At 43.8% G+C, this 17,146-nt stretch overlaps 2 protein-coding genes across 2 annotated transcripts; both read left to right on the forward strand.

The window, feature by feature from the left end:
• The first annotated feature begins 1,023 nt into the window (after window positions 1–1,023).
• On the forward strand, window positions 1,024–6,000 carry LOC135491550 (acid-sensing ion channel 1C-like). Its single transcript, XM_064777522.1, has 6 exons — window positions 1,024–1,963; window positions 2,696–2,780; window positions 3,266–3,381; window positions 4,032–4,130; window positions 4,434–4,578; window positions 4,984–6,000. The coding sequence occupies exons 1-6, from the start codon at window positions 1,259–1,261 to the stop codon at window positions 5,436–5,438; spliced, it is 1,605 nt and encodes a 534-aa protein (XP_064633592.1). The 5' UTR covers window positions 1,024–1,258; the 3' UTR covers window positions 5,439–6,000.
• A 10-nt stretch (window positions 6,001–6,010) lies between these two features.
• Window positions 6,011–11,100, forward strand: LOC135491551 (acid-sensing ion channel 1C-like). Its single transcript, XM_064777523.1, has 6 exons — window positions 6,011–7,626; window positions 7,930–8,014; window positions 8,296–8,411; window positions 9,099–9,197; window positions 9,579–9,723; window positions 10,012–11,100. Exons 1-6 carry the CDS (start codon window positions 6,994–6,996, stop codon window positions 10,464–10,466), a joined length of 1,533 nt encoding a protein of 510 aa, XP_064633593.1. The 5' UTR covers window positions 6,011–6,993; the 3' UTR covers window positions 10,467–11,100.
• The last annotated feature ends 6,046 nt before the right edge of the window (window positions 11,101–17,146 follow it).

Here is a 17,146-nt window from a genome sequence, read left to right on the forward strand (position 1 = left end):
TCGATGTTGACAGTGTGCAAACTACCTTTGAACACAAAATGGATACCACGAAGCGGCACAGTGCCGCGATTGTGCGACGAGCAAATTGTGGTCTTCCATTTGAATGCGGGTTGTAAACATACATTAGGGAGTTTTTGCAAAAAATCCCTGAAACGTCAGCGCAAACGCCACTCCCACATGGCATGTTCGAGCTCCTGATCACGATGTCGAACAATGATGGGACATGCGATCGTGTAGGCGTTTCGAGAGGCTTTGCTGAAACTCAGTCCGTTATCTGTATTGAAGACTTATACGTTTTCAAGTCTATTTTTGGAATTTGGCACTCCCTTTTTTGGTGATTTCGAACAGAAAATGCAAGATTTTATGTTTCATTTGTAACTTCAAAGTGCAAAGGACGTAAAGGGGTACATCGTTCGTAATTACTGGTAGTCCAGTTAAATAGAAAATCCACTAATACACAATGCCGTAGCGCAGTTATTATGAAATTGTTGAAACTTTGTATTTATAGTATTTGGCTATCTGTCTACAGAAAAGCAATGCTGAAATTTATTTATAGTATGTATTTACGCAATTTAAAATTCAATTCAAAATTCAAAATGTTTAACGAACGGCGTGGGCCAGAATCTTACTTACTTTGCCAGAATAAGACAAAGCATGACCAGGAATGAGTCGTTTGAAGCGACACACAGGGTGCCATAGCTTGCCAACCCGTTTTGGCTCTTTTTGCATGCAGTGCCTGCCATTTTTTCCTGAAATGGAGTATGGAAACCAAATATTGTTGACAGATTTATCCATCCTAAAAACTGACAACACGACATCATATTCGCAACTCAAACATTGCTTCAGCAAAATACTTGACCCTGCAGAAGGTGTGATGACGAATATCTGTCCAGTGAATACTTTGAGGCTGCTACGCCGTTCAATCATGGGTTTTTGTTGCACGCACGCCCGTCCATTAGTCATGTGAAAGGTTAGCCTTTCAAACCGATACCATGGAGGATACTGAAGTGCCAAATCGCAATTAACTTGTCCAAAGAACTTCATGTAGCTGTTGGTACATGTTAGTCCATAGTTTGTTGGAGTCTCAGAGAGTTCACACGGTGTTGGTAAACTGTCTGAATTTTATTGACCAGTAGAGGAATTTATCGCAGGATTCCAAATTTCTACAAACCATTGAAATTTTTTGCTGATATCCGAACATTCAGAGCTACATTGTACCTTTGAATCGAAAATGATGAGAAGGACATCCAGTTAGCCTATGGTACTAGCCGTGAGAATCAAAGGAACATTCGCGATAGAACGCAGCAAACTAGGCACAATGACTAAAGACAGGACAGTGACGACCAAGATAGGCACACGGGACGCCTGGGACAGTCCACCGGATTATGGCGAATCTGGCGGCATAACCATCGAGAAGGGTCCGCCAAAAAGCAAGAAGACATGGATGACCGCCATGTCTGCCGTGACAGCGGTGAAGGCCTTCAAGGACCCGTACCCCGTGGAAAGGGTAGAGAAGACCCCGGTTGACCCGTTAGAATGCGAAGCCAAGGATCCCACCTTCTTTCAACATTTCTGTTCACGGGTGGAAATCGCTGGCATAAAGAAAGTCTCTGATCCCGAATACGGTATATTTCGTCGTCTGCTTTGGCTGATGTTGATCTTGGGATGTTTGGGATTTGGCATCTTCCAATGTACCATCCAGATGGCGCAGTTCTTCAACCGGCCAATCAGGGTCAAGGTCAACGTGTCACGTGCCAAGGCGCTTGAGTTTCCGACCTTGACCTTCTGCAATTTTAACCTCTATAAGGAGAGTGCAACTGAAAAAGCAGGGATAACTGGGTTGCTTTTCGTAATCGTGAATCAGATAGATGGGGCGGACTTGACGCCTTACGACATGAAGAACTTCAACTGGACGGAAAATTATATTCATTTTGGCCACCAGAAGAAAGACTCCATTGTGATGGTAAGTCCATTTAGTTCAGTAAGGAACGGACGCGACTCTCAAGGTGGCAGCACTTCTTTTGTTATGAAACTAGTGCTGCCACCTGGAGCTTTGCATTCGCTCCTGACTTTTAGTCTGTCCGGTGTTGCACTCGGAAGTATTTAAACGCCAAAAGTCATATATAAAGAATTTGTTCTATTGCTAATAATGTGCCTTGTGCCTCAGCCCTTGATATCGTATGTCATTTGTAATTTCTATTTTCTCTCTGTGAGTCAAAACTAATTTCTTAAATAACTTCTTAAAACTTAAAGTTTGTTATAAGATGAACGTACCCGGGAACTTTTGTTCTTTGGAAGTTGATATTACCTCAACACTAGGCATCCCCCATGAGAAACAGAAATAGTGAAATCCACGTTGGGGTTTGGGTACAGATGTGAGAGGTTGCGTTTCACTTCATCCTTTCTTGGATTACTTATGTGCCTGTGGAACATATCCAAAATTGTAGATATATTCTGCCTGATTTCCCATTGTTGAAATTGCACCCCCCCTCCCATTGCTTTGAGGATGGGAATATTTTTCATTCAGTAAAATGTACCATATTTCAAAGTTGGCATTCCGAAGTTGGAACAAATATTTCAAAGATGGCAAACTTACAGAGTTGGCGAAATTCATTAAATCAGCAATGGGATAGCGACGTGATAGTAATTCGTGCAAAACGACAAGTCCAATTAATTCCAGGACTCTACGTTTCAGTGTTCCTTTCAACATAAGACTTGCACGGAGGCCAATTTTAGGCAGCTCACCACCGACATGGGCTGGTGTTTCCAGTTTAACTACGGTAAAAAAAAGTTAGCTGTGTCTTGTGCTTCAGTGTCTACATTTATGCTGATTTTATCTTTCATCATATTCAACTTTACCTCACCAATAGCTATGTTCTTCTTCTTATTATGCAGTAAGACAAACTGTAGTCTATTTCACGAAAAAATGGCCCTTTTGGGATTTAGCATAGAAAATGCAGCATTTGTACAAATTTCCTCTAAAAAAATTCAAAGTCCAAGTATCTAAAAATACTTACTTTGTAAGATTCGGAAAATGCATCAACTAGAACGAGCCTTTAATATATAGTGAAATACTGATTTATTTCTCTAGCCATATTCAGCCGTTTCTCCGGACAGTGCCATTTGAAATCAACTTTAAGATTTTTTTAGCACCCTTTTCTTCTAAAAAGAGCGCCCTTTATTGAAAGTTGAAAGAATGCAATAGGCAAATTCTAAACCCGAAACCTTTTTGATGTAAGATACAAAATATCTCAATCCTTTCCAGAGAATCCGTTGCTGAAAGTTGAGAATGCTGGCACCGATTTCGCTCTCCAACTTCATCTGTATGTCGAGACGGAAGAATATCTGGTGAGCGCCAATGGCCCTGGCATGGGCTTCAAGGTAGGTCCAAATAACAAACTAGAAACAGGACAGTCATAGCTACTGACTCATCAATTAATACCATAAGTACCGACATCCAACTGTGGTATCATAATCTAAAACATCTAGATTTATAATGAACCGCAGTTTACAATGTAAATGCACTATACGCCTACGGTGCCTCGTTTTGGATTTAGCGGTAGGCAACTATAACCGCTTGGGTTGTTGCAAAATATGGGAGCAGTCAAAAAGCATTTAAAACCACATTATTCGTTATCTAATTTGAGATGTTTTAGAACAGAAATTGATACCTCACTGTCGGTATTGATTGTCTCACCAAAACCGCTTGGGTGGAAGTTATTGGTCTACATTTTAGCGCCACCCTCGCGGTTTTGGTGAGACAACCAATACCTCCAGTTCGGTATTAAGGAATTGAACTGTGGCATCATACTTCCATTCCTTCCATTTCTCATCATATTTCTACGAAATAAGTAAAGTAAGACTGATTGATAGCATCCGTTGCCATCTTTTCTAAAGGTCACGTGCGGTGGCCATTTTATCCAGAAGTCGTTATCTGCTTGGCAATTGGGTCGCTATTTGTGACGTCACATGGGTATCAAAACGGCGTGAGTAATTCCTAATCGAACACTCTTATGGTTTCTCTCTCCCAGGTGTTGCCTCATGATCTGTACGACATCCCCCTGATGAGACCCTCGGGGATAGCGGTCAGTCCAGGAATGATGACTTTCATTGGACTCAAGAAGAGGAAGGTAGGTTGGCCCATAGGAATCCCTAGCCAGGATAGACACCACCAATCTTGGGCAGCCTTCGTCTGGAACCAGGGGTGGAAATCGTATGCCGGATCGTACGAGACATAGTATATATATGTTGCAGCCGGTGATATGATCAGCACGCTGGCAAACAGATCGGTGCAGATTCTTCCAAACTGTCTTTGGCGTTCTGTTCTTATATACCAAGCGACTCTTGTACCAGCGACATTTGCAAGCCATACTTTGAACAGTCCAAGACAAAGGCAGACCACCGACCTCTCCAACGACTACTGTCTCTTTTAGGTCGAGAAGCTTGCGGCACCCCACGGCACTTGCGGGTCCAAGCCATTGAAGTACTTCGCCAACTACTCCACATCAGCCTGCCTCGTTGAGTGCAATACGGATTACATCGCTGAACATTGTGGATGCAAACTTGACTACCAGCCCGGTAAGATTTCGAGCCCAGGATTTACAGACCGCACATCCCGGGGCTTCCATAATGATTGCAAAGAGATCGGAGAGCCTTCATTTCAATGCATATCCGAAGACATCATTCATTAGCAAATAACAGCCACAACTTTTTTTCAAAAAGATGAAAAATGGGCATTTAAACCTCACTGATCAATCTGTAGTGATTTTCGAATATTTTCGTATTTTCCAAAAATAATGCTTATCACGATGCTTAATATCATTATCAATTAAGGTCATCAAAAACTGAAATTAGTGCTTTATCATCAATCAAGGCCACTAGAAAGTAAATGCCAACAGTGCCCTACAAAGAATCAAGGTCATCAAAAGTAAATGCCAGACGTGCTTAATTTACCATCAGTATATATTGTTTCCTTCCTCCCAGGTAACTTCTCGTTCTGCAATCCCAAGGACATGTACGACTGTGCCTTCGACCGGTCCAAGCTGTTTGTCAGCGACCCAAACCAGACCTGTACGGACGCGTGCCCAGACGAGTGCAAGTCGACCACCTACGAAACCGACTGGTCGGCCATAGATATCAAGCCGGACTACTACGAAGGGGTTATCTATAAAGGCAACTTGTCCCACACTTACAACAAGAATGTCACTCCAGAGAGCATGGCCAAGAACCTTGCCGTCGTCTATATCTTCTACCGCGATATGAACGTGGAGGAGACGGTCCAGCAACCTGCTTACTCCTCCTTCGATATGTTCTGCGACGTTGGGGGTACCTTCGGCCTCGTTCTCGGCGCCAGTGTACTCACTTTCATCGACATCGTGGACTTCCTTGTCTACTATTTCGTCACTCGGAAAATGACGCAGAAGGTTGCAGTAAATTAAAAAGTACATGTAGTAAATCAGATGTCAGAATGTGACAGACATTTTGGGGGAACCACCATGACAAAACAAATACCGCCTTGATGTTGCACTGCTGTTAGTGGCCGCCATCTTGAATTGGAGAATCAGTAAACCGAGTTTGACTTCCTTTGCAACAATGGTTACCAATGATTGTGATTTTCAAAAGCTGAAAAACAATCATTTGTGAGAGTGCATACTATACAATTTTTATGTAGTCGAGTGAAGGGTTGTGTAGTTATGGAATTAACCTAACTGAGTTTATCGCCGTGTCAACAAACATCGCAAGTCATTCTCCACCCTCGAATACTAGAGTCAGTCGTAATGCCGAGTATTGCCCTGAAGTTCAGGATGGGCATTTTCCTAAGCAGGCATGATATATGTAAGCATATTCTCTACGACAGTATCAGCTTCCACGTTGTATTAGTCACTGTGTATTATATACATTGCAATCGCGTAGTGTTATCGAACTAAAATATGGCCTTGGCCACAGATTCGTACTCTGGGGATAAAATTACAAAAGCCTATTTCGTTTAAAACAAAACAGTGTCAATGGTTTCATATATCCCTAATCCGTCACAAACTTTTGGGTGACGAGAGGCCCTAAAATCTTATCAAAATGAAATAGCTTCGTCAAGGCCATTCGAGAGCAATGGCGGCCAATATAAACAGGGACGGAACGACGTCATCAAGAATAAGAGTTCCGGATGGAACAAAAATGTAGGTCAAAACCGAAGCGCCTCGTCGTGGTTTAGAGTGAATTGACCGCTCCATTTGAGCTGAGTTTAGTGAGACAATCAAATCAATACCGACTGTAATATATCAACGTCTATTCTAAAACACTCAAAACAAAACATCGAAATGTGTTTTTTAGCTTCCATATTTTGCCCCACACCAAACGGCCATGGCCTCCTCACCATATCCGCTGCCACCAAAACGAGACACGGCACATTATGCACTTAACAGGGAACAATTAACCAAGGTTAAATGATAAATATAGCTAGAATGATCAATTCAGCTAATATATGGTTGGAATAACAAATTAAACTATTAACGCTACAGTGAAAGAATCAGTTCGAGAGTCATTGACAGTTTCATTGATAATGACAACTAGCAGCATGTCATCCTAAATTGCAAACCAAACATTACTTGTAAACAATCTCGTTCCCATTAGGTGTGCAATGTGGAAATTGTTTGTGTATCTCACATATGTCTAGCGCTTTTAGAGTACTGGGTTCAGGTAGGCGCCCACATCCATTTGGTTTCGTGGGAATTTGCACTTAAACTCGATACAACGGAAGCAGTCCTAATTTATAGGCAGCAGTCCTAATTAAAAACTTGTCCAAAGTACTTCTGGTCATTAGTTGGCGGTGAGTGGAAGAGATTTTGTTGGAGTTCAAGCGAATTCACGCGTGGTTTTTTTGTCATCAGGTCCCAAAACCTTTTCTTACTATCAGAGTTCATCATAGATACATACCATCCGGTGTTTGAACATAATGAGAGCGACTTCGCAGTAGAGGCGGCTAAGTACGTTGGCATAATGGTCAAAGACAGGATAGTGAAGACTAGAAGGGGTGCACGGGACGCCTGGGACGGTCCGCCTGATTATAACGAATCGTGCGGCAGAACCATCGGGGAGGCTCCATCGTGGAAGACCGCCGTGTCTGCCGTGACCGCGGTGAACGCCTTTAAGGACCCGTTCCCCGTGGAAAAGGTGGAGAAGGCTCTAACTGACCCGCTTCAATACGAAGCCAAGGGTCCCACTTTCTCTCAACAATTCTGCTCACGGGTCGAGATGGCTGGTCTCCGTAAGGTATCTGATCCTGAATACGGCATACTTCGTCGTCTGCTCTGGCTCATTTTTATCTTAGGATGCCTTGGATTCGGAATATTCCAGTGTACCATCCAGATCACGCAGTTCTTCAACAGGCCAATCAGGGTCAAGGTAAACATAACACGTGTCAAGGAGATGGAGTTCCCGACCTTGACCTTCTGCAATTTCAACTTCTGGAAGGAAGGGCCATCAACACGTGATGGAATAACTGAATTAGTTTGGATGATTGTTTATCAGGTTAAAGGTGCCGACTTGACGCCTTACGAGCCCTTCAATAACTTCAACTGGACGAGAGAGCATCTAAATTTTGGTCACCAGAAGAAAGACTCCATTGTATTGGTAAGTCAATCTTGCTGGTCAAGAAGCTGACATGACGTGACTAGGTGGCAGCACCAGTTCTTTCAGCGGACATTGCTTTTGTTCTACCTTTCCTGTTAGAAGTGCTGCAATCTGGAAGGTTGCTCCTGACCGATGTGTAAAATTAGGGCCTTTGCCATATTTTGGAACCAGCCGAGCTACGGAACTAACACTGTGTGGGGAGGGAATACCAAGTGAGTGAGTAGGCCTTGGCCTCATCTCACCAATCCCTGTCTCCGTCTGGTAGAGAAAGTGCCCTTGATGGTAGGCGCCTTTATCTTTCAGTGTTCCTTTCAACACAAGACATGCACGGAAGCAAACTTCAGGCACCTCACCACCGACATGGGCTGGTGTTTCCAGTTTAACTACGGTAAGGGGCGTTCTAGCCTAAAACTACAACGACAACAACGAGTGACGCGCCCCCGTGCGGAGGTTGGGAATGTCCAAGTCTTTCAAACCGGTCACCGAATTATTTTAGAGGCTACTTTAGTTCATTCTCAGTGAGTGATACAAAATTGGACCGTCGATTTTGTTAGCAACATCGGAACTACACGTTCTTTCTCCTTAAAAGATTTGAAAGAGTGCAATAGGCGAATTCTAAACCCAAAACCTTTGTGATGTCGGACGAAAAAATATCTCAATCCTTTCCAGAGAATCCGTTGCTGAAAGTTGAGAATGCGGGCACCGACTTCGCTCTCCAACTTCATCTGTATGTCGAGACGGAAGAATACGTGGCGAGTGCCAATGGTCCTGGAATGGGCTTCAAGGTAGGAAATGAAAAACAATCATGCTCTTGTGGGCCGATTCACGTCGGAATAGTCTGAGAGTTCGACCGGATGCGCCCTTTGAAGTGCGAGGCTAATTGCCGGTTCCCGGCCAGCATCAGTTTAGTTTGACTGCGACAGCGAGAGTGAGGACAGGATCCCTGTTTAGTGACTTGCAGTGGCAGCGCGAATGTTGCATGATGTAGCCTACCTCACTCGGAGATCTCTCCATAATTCGTCATGTTAATACCAAGTACATTACCTCATTGGCAGCATAAGGCGTGTACCGAGGGCGCTGCAATATTTCGTCTTGTAGAATGTCCTACAACACCTTTAACAAGCTTTATCCCCCGTGTCACTGCTTCATCTCCGTCCAGCCTGCGCGGGTGACTTGTCATCTCCCAGCCTCGCTGTGTTCCCACTGTTTTGTTCTCGGTATCGGTGGCGGCGGGCCAGTTAACAGTAGGTGCTGGTGCATTAGGTATTGTTGGTGTGTGCATACCAGATAAGTGGTGAGCGCGTGCTTTTTGTCCATTCTTTCTTGACTTTCATTTGGGCAAGCATCAAGAATGCATTTTCCCCCCTATGATCCTCGAGCCACGTATGCGGTGGCTAATCGTCAGTCGGCGCGTACTCGCAACACGGGTCGGAGTGAAGGTCAAGGCCTCTCTTATGGTTTCTCTCTCCCAGGTGTTGCCTCATGATCTGTACGACATCCCCCTGATGAGACCCTCAGGAATAGCGGTCAGTCCTGGCATGATGACATTCATTGGACTCAAGAAGAAGAAGGTGAGTTGACCTCTCCAAACACACAGCTTTGGCCTCATTGGCCGATCATGCAGCCTGGACCCAGTTCTGGGTTAAATGTTTCATTACATTAGACAGCTGGAGAGACCATAACTTTTCAATACGAGGAAACAAAGAAAGACATGTCAATCTATTGTTCAGCGTTCCCAAACACTGAGGGGAAACACCCAGAAACGAACACTCAAAAACGTTACAACTGCCGACATCATGCCCCACTTGTCAAACAGCAGTGTGGTCTTCGAATAAGATGTGATGTTATTACTGATATTATTTATTCTGCATATATTTATCAACAAATTAACATCATCTTTCAACATTTCGCAGTCCGCGCCGAAACTGACTGATTCTTCTTGCTCCTCTTAGGTCGAAAAGCTTGCGGCACCCCACGGAACTTGCGGATCCAAGCAATTGAAGTACTTCGCCAACTACTCTACGTCTGCTTGTTTCGTTGAGTGCAACACCGACTACCTGGCCGAATATTGTGGATGCAAATTGGACTACCAGCCTGGTAAGAGTTTGAGGACAGGGTTCCTCTTTGAATCGTGGATATCCATGACAACATTACTTGAGAGGTTAAATAGTGCTTTACGATCAGTCAAAAACATGAATGTACCATCAGTCAAGGTCAAAAAGTGACTGCCAACAGTGCATTACTATCAGTCAAAGTCGTCAACAGTGCTTTACCATCAGTCAAGGTCATCTGAAAGTGACTGCCAACACTGCTTTACTATCAGTCAAGGTCAGCTGAAATTAAATGCCAAATAAATGTAAATGTGTTTTCTCTCTTTTTTTCAAGGAAACTTCTCGTTCTGCAGTCCCAAGGACATGTACGACTGTGCCTTCGACCGGGGCAAGCTGTTTGTCACCGATCCAAACCAGACCTGTACGGACGCGTGCCCAGACGAGTGTAAGTCGACCACCTACGAAACCGACTGGTCGGCCATAGAGATCAAGCCGGACTACTACGAAGGGGTTTTCGAGTCGAACAACTTGTCCAACACGTACAACAAGGATGTCACTCCAGAAAAGCTGGCCAAGAACCTTGCCGTCGTCTATATCTTCTACCGCGATATGAACGTGGAGGAGACGGTCCAGCATGCTGCTTACTCCTCTTTCGATATGTTCTGCGATGTGGGGGGTACATTCGGCCTCGTTCTCGGCGCCAGTGTACTCACTTTCATCGACATCATCGACTTCCTCGTCTACTATTTCGTCACTCGGAAAATGACGCAGAAGGTTGCAGCAAATTAAGGAGGACAACTCCTACTAAGAAAATTCGATGTCAAATAGGGCAGAAAATTAAGGGAATCCCGGCACTAACTAGAATTGCCATCTGTTGGGAAAGCCTATACTAGTATTTTCAGCGTGCTACATGTGAACAATGTACACGAACTTCGCAATGACTTTGAATCACGTAGAGATTAGATTTCACATCACCTAGAAAACCAACATTATTACCACAAATTTGTATATCTTCATTGACGACTTCTGCGCAACCCCGGAACTAGATTGAGTGATGACGTCATTCCATGAGTGCCAACACAAGCTACCATTTTGTTTACCAACTCACAGGCGCGTGAAAATATCAAAATCATCCCGCCGTTCCAGAATAAATAGAAACAGACAATTCACATAACAGTACTAGCGTTGTGTGTGATTTGATTGGGGGTTGGTCGATCGCTTACGGTATTTTCTGTGATGACATGCTGTAATGGCAGTGTGTATTGGCAGAGAGAATGTCCTACGCTCTGCGCAGAGAACACCTTCTTATATAACCCATTTCTCTCATAAGAAACCTCATCAATGTAGTGAGTATTTATCTTAGCCCTGCACTGGGTTGATGATTACACTTCTGTATGATAACTATAAATGTGCGAAGATGCTGTCATCATAAGACGACATCGACTAGTTGTGCTTTGTATCTATCCCGCATCCATAAACTGAATTCCGGCCATTTTTGACCAAAGTTGACTACGAGACTTAAAGGGAACTGGAACCGCCGAGCGATTTATTCAACTTTTCCACTTTCACCGCCCGAGAAAGTCAAACTTCCAACTTCCTATTCAAGTTCAGATTTGTAGCTCCGCTCCCAGTGCCCGAGCATGCGCAGTTCAATTTGTTATTATTGAGAATCATGTGAGAATCACGTGAGTTTTGCGATCTTTCATTCATGAGTTTTCGTAGTAAATTCCATAGTAGTGACGTCACTCAATGATTGACAGCTAGGCACCATGTTTCATTCATGCCTCGTTCTGATCACCCGATACGCGGGAAATGAAAACGAGGTCATACGAACTGGCTTGGCGGTTTCAGTTCCCCTTAAAGGGAAGGGCCCGCCAAAAAATGGGGAGTTTTGGACGGCCCGGTCAAAACCTTAGGCGGGAATAAGGTTTCATTGATAAATATAAGGAGTTTCAAGGCCCCCAAATTACTTGTAAGGTTCAATAGATACTGGCCTTTCATTGGTTTACCGTTTGCGTATCATTTACATACTCTCATCTTGAAAAATATGACAATATTTACGATCACGTTATTGATTTTTGCAACATTTTCGGTAACGCGCCCCTTGCGGATCTGTAAGGTACCATTCGGATGCTTGAAAAATGTTAGTGGCGTGGCTCCATCTGCTACAGCTGTCACCGCGCCGGTGTTAGTCTCACGTCTTGGCGTCTGCACCACCCTTGGGGAACACCTCAATGCCGTTGGCGTACTGACGAGACCAGCGTCTCTAGAGGCTCCGACGTGACAGGTCACTTGGCTGGAATGGCCCCATCTCCTCTTCACTCATGTTCATTGCCGGCAATTCTGGCAAATATCTTGAGTCGTCATGGTTGTCAAACAAGTCTTGGATAATATGCTGCCTCATTTCTTCTGTACTGTTCGGATCAGGGGCCTCGCTCTCCACCGGCCCAGAATCCACCGGCGACTCGAAATCCATACTACTATTCTCGCCATTTTCCATTTTCTCCTCTCTCCAACTCACTACTATCGCTATTGACTGCGTAACATACACTAACATTGCTAACTTCATTTACCAGAACACTGGCCTCTTTGTAGCCGATTATGTAACCCATAGTGGAAACACCCGACAGCGTCGCCCGGCATGATACACGTGCTACTGGCATATTTATAACTCGTAGTAAATAAGGTTGTAAAATTATGCAAATGAGATGCCGTATAGGGAAACCATGACGTCACTAAGCAGTGCTTATTTCTGCTACGGGTGGCGCTGTTGCTTGCTTCTGGAGGCGCTATTCAACCTCTTTAATGTGGACAAGATGTGGAGAGGCAGGAGGGGACTAGACCAACCCCGTAGAGTGCGTAGTGCGATTAGGGCGGCGGACGGAAGAGTTATTTTTATACAGGTTAAAGGCCGTGGTTTCCCCGGGCTCAAACTCCCATCTCAAACCAATTAGACCCAATTAGAGATAGGCCCGCCTCCACCAGCACTGCCGATGGTTGCAAGTGGACTGATGCTAATTGGGTTAGACATATTGAAGTGTCCAGCTGAGAGATATGTCTACATTTCCATGAACTGGCACATGTGTTGCTGTCTAATATGAGGAAGGCTCAGGCCTTGATAGGGAGCTCTTCGTTAATAGGGAGCTCTAGCGAGCTTTATGGTTAGAGAGTGTGTGTATACCATCAACGAAAAAAACTTGACCCGGAACCAGAAAACCTCTGCACCCAGGTGACATTTTTGCACGCGAATCGTATACGCTAATGCACAGCAATTTACCTGGGGAGAGATTTTCTTTTCCAAACAATTCAGCGGGACGCTACGATGTTTACGCAGAGATGCCGCTGTTCGGTTGAAGATTTCGTCAAAACAGGGCCGAATCAAAGTGTAACGATACCCTGGGGTGAATCGAAATGCATTAAACAACAAGCTGCATCGCTGCCAGAGATTATTTTTCTCTTTCCGCGAAGAAATCGTGCTTTGAACTGGCAAAATTCCGCAAAAGATTTTCCGTCTGCTAACTTTTCCGTAGTTTCAAGCGCACCAACATGATCGGTCCGGGGCTGCCCGTTTCGACGACGATTTCGTCAATATCATGGGGTGTAACAATATGTCGACGGTCTGGTTCCATTAATAATGCAATAATCTTGAAAGTACATTGGTCTCAATGTCTATTTCCCCGTTTCCATGACAAATTCCTACCGTAAAACCTGAAACCACTCGTCCACAACTCTGGCCATTTCAACCGTAGAAAGCGCATGCGCACAAACTCAAACGCACGCGCTACCCTCAGGTCTCACAAGCCGGTGCGGAGGCCAGGCCTACCTGCCTCCAAAAATGACGCGACGTCATTTCATGCATACCCCTGTTCCAGCGGCTGTAGACTTGGCAGTACCTTACTCTCACACAAACCTATACATTTCTGAATAGCTTGTCTCTTGTAGAATACATCTGATCAAGTTTCAACGTCGTCTAGACATACAGTCATGCATAGACTGATGTAGCACAATGCATGAGACACCCTGTATAACGCAAATTTGAAAAATTTCACCTCTATGCCTTATAACTTAACTTCAAGATTAACACCTGATCACCACTGGCTAGTGAGACCTCAAACTATTCAGGACAGGGGGTCGGCTAATGTCTTTTTGAATTCAAATCCTACACTTGGGTCTTGGGATCATTATGCTAATATCTCCGGGAAAAAATATCTACCTTCTCCTGTTGTGTTTAGTTTCCCCACATTCTCCCCACCTATTTTCTATACTGCGACAGCGTCTATTGGGTCAACTGCCATGATGGCATCATCCTAACTATATCCCCCCCCCTCTCCCAACCACCAACTACTCGCCATCATTGACATTGACGTGCTAGCCAACTGCTTCTTCGGTCAACTGCCATGATGGCATCATCCTAACTATATACCCCCGCATGCGTACTACGGAAAAGTTAGCAGACTGAAAATCTTTTGCGGAATTTTGCCAGTTCAAAGCACGATTTCTTCGCGGAAAGAGAAAAATAATCTCTGGCACCGATGCAGATTGTTGTTTAATGCATTTCGATTCGCCCCAGGGTATCGTCACACTTTGATTCGGCCCTGTTTTGACGAAATCTTCAACCAAAAACCGGGTGGATGGCAATTACCAAAGCCCGGCCCACTGCTACCTGCAGACCGCTTGCCGGAGCAACAGCCAGATGAGATTAATTAGGCTTGACAAGTTGAGCGTGATAAGTATAAACAATCTCAAGAGGGTTGTTAGTTCAGCATACTTTGTGATTTACCAAAAATGAATCCTCTGCCTAAAGTTCGTTGGTTTGTTCATAAAATTGAAACAAAAGTTTTTGAAAGTATTTTTATTTCATTTAAAGACTACGGAAGTGTGCCATATGACCATCTCAAGAGAAATTAAAATAAATTGAGATGCCTTGCAAAATGGTCCTTGCAAAATATTTATAAATATATTTCAACAAAATTTACTTCTGGCTGATCAAAACACAAGAAGACATGGAAGATGTATACAATGTAAAGCCTATACTCAGAAAATGTATGAAATAAATCCAATAAAAGGAAAGTTTATGACTTTGGTCATGACAGTCAGCGGTTTGCAGTCACTCGCCTTTAGAAATAATGTTCATAATCCAAATAGTCGAATGTACATGTAATCCAGAGTTCAGATTCACGATTCAGCATTTTCAGCTATAGAATACTGCCATACATAGAAACTTTATAATCCATGATTATACCCACGATGCATGAATTAATCAGACACATCAGAATCAGAATCATCAACCGGCATGACTGGCCCTTGGGTCAGGGGTTGAAACACTTTATCCATGACGCGATCCCAAATATTCCGGCGGTATTGATATGTACACTTGACGTATGATTTCTTCAACTTTTTTTTCCTCTTTTCCTGGGCATTTTCAGAAGAGGACCACGTGCTTGTGTACCGACGACCAACATTTTCGTTCCAATGACAAACTGTCGGTAATTTCAAGCCTCAGCAACACATCTGTTTCCAATCTCTAGGCTTTTGCTTAGGCAGTTTTACGATGGTCATCCATCACCTCAAGTTGAGTTTGTCACAAAATACCTTCACTTCTCCCGGACATGAAAGTTCATGAACCATATAACATTTTGCTTGTGAGGAATAAAGTTAGCAGTTATGAGAAAGTATTCAACGTGTACAGTTCAGTTTATGCACGATTCTTTAGCCCATCATCACTAAGCCTTATAACTCCCTGGTCGGAATCTGGGATCAACGAGAGGGACCGCAATTCACCACACAAACTGCAAGATTAGACCTCAGCTTGTATTGTTTGTCACCGAAGGAGATGCGCTTATCTTGGAAAATGTTCATCACATTGTTAAAAGATTCCACGTAGAAAGTGTCCTTCGCGTGAATATAATTTTGGGGGTACATACTGACACTCGACTTTTTGATTGCATTCGCGAGGAGGGTTTCGGCCTTTGCGCTGGTGATTACGATTCTTGATGGTTCATTGTTGGGAACCTTACGACAGCGGGAACTTAGTTGACAATGGTCATGCACATTTTTATAATGTTCGGTAATATTTTCAATCATGGCTTTTAATTTCTCACTGTCTTTATCACAATTTCGAATTGCCCAATGGACATGTGCTGCGATCCCCAATGGTTTGTCCTGAAGTTCCTTGTGCCACATTATCTTGTGCTTCTTCTTTGGCCCCTCTGCTACCTTCTGAACTGATTTTGTAATGTTCTTCACTGCGTGCCATGTGTCATTTTGGTTGATAGGGATTTCCTATCTCTGACCATCTTGTTTACTGCGGCGTTGAAATCATGACAATGAATGTTCACTGGTATGCCCCCATCTTCTGTCTCCTCCAGGTATTCATAAATCAGTTTCGTTCCAAGCGTTTCGTGTCTTTGCGTGACTGGATCGTCAGCCTTTGTGACGTGTTCACACCTTATCACTTTTTGAGTAACATTACCCATTGCCACCACACTCGAATCTTTTGCGTTTTTCCTCCAGCCATGTCGGGCGTCAGTGCCAATGTCTATGCCAGGGTGGTACTCTTCCTCCTCCCCGTCATCATTCACCGAAGTCTTGTACTCGTAGCTCCCAATCTCTTCAAGGAGCGCTCTGTGGGTGCTGTCTTCTACCTCTCTTTCGGAACTTGGCAAAAAGTACTCGTTTTGAAACTCTGCACGGTTTTATTTTGAAATGTGACCTATACCACTGCAATCCACGAAACGGCGGTACATAACCGGTAATATACCGCTAGAGAAGTATCCATGCGCCATTCTAGCATTCACTAGTAGTTCTCTGTTAGGAAGACGTGATGAAGAAAACCAATCGTACATGTGATGTCCATGTCTTCTTCGACAACGTAGTTTTGTCTTGACGGCATGGCCACGGTATTGAGTCTCGATGATTGAAAGTTCTGCAGTGCATAACCGTCCATGGTGCTCTCCAATCTCTAAAGCTTTTTGAAATGCGTCCTTGCTTACAACGAATAACTCCTGATCAGTATTGTCCTTTTCCACGACATGGTACGTTGGAATCCTTCCAGTTCTATCATCCTCCAAGTGACGATAATTCCAAAAGTCCAAGACAGTTTCTATGATCATCGCATTGTTGACCGGTCGATCTGTTTCCTTCACCAAGAAGTCACGTACTTTCTGCATTTTCGCTCTAATGCCTTCTCTCACAGTTTCATTCCCGGGTATCTCAATTTTAAAACTTTTTGGACATGCACCTTTTTCAGCCATTGAGAATTCTTGAGGTTTTCGAAGTTTGGACTATTCTGTTGATGTATCAATGTGGGAATTCGAATGGACCTTTTTGGTCCAAGGATACTGCATCATCAAATTCATCACAAGCTTTGTCAGAAGAAAATGGAAATACCGGTAGCAAAAATCGCCACGTATTCGCAATTGTTGTGACAGATGAACAAGAAAACGATATCCGTGGATTTATGGAATTTT

This window comes from Lineus longissimus, chromosome 7, assembly GCF_910592395.1.
Source record: "Lineus longissimus chromosome 7, tnLinLong1.2, whole genome shotgun sequence".
NCBI lineage: Eukaryota > Metazoa > Nemertea > Pilidiophora > Heteronemertea > Lineidae > Lineus > Lineus longissimus.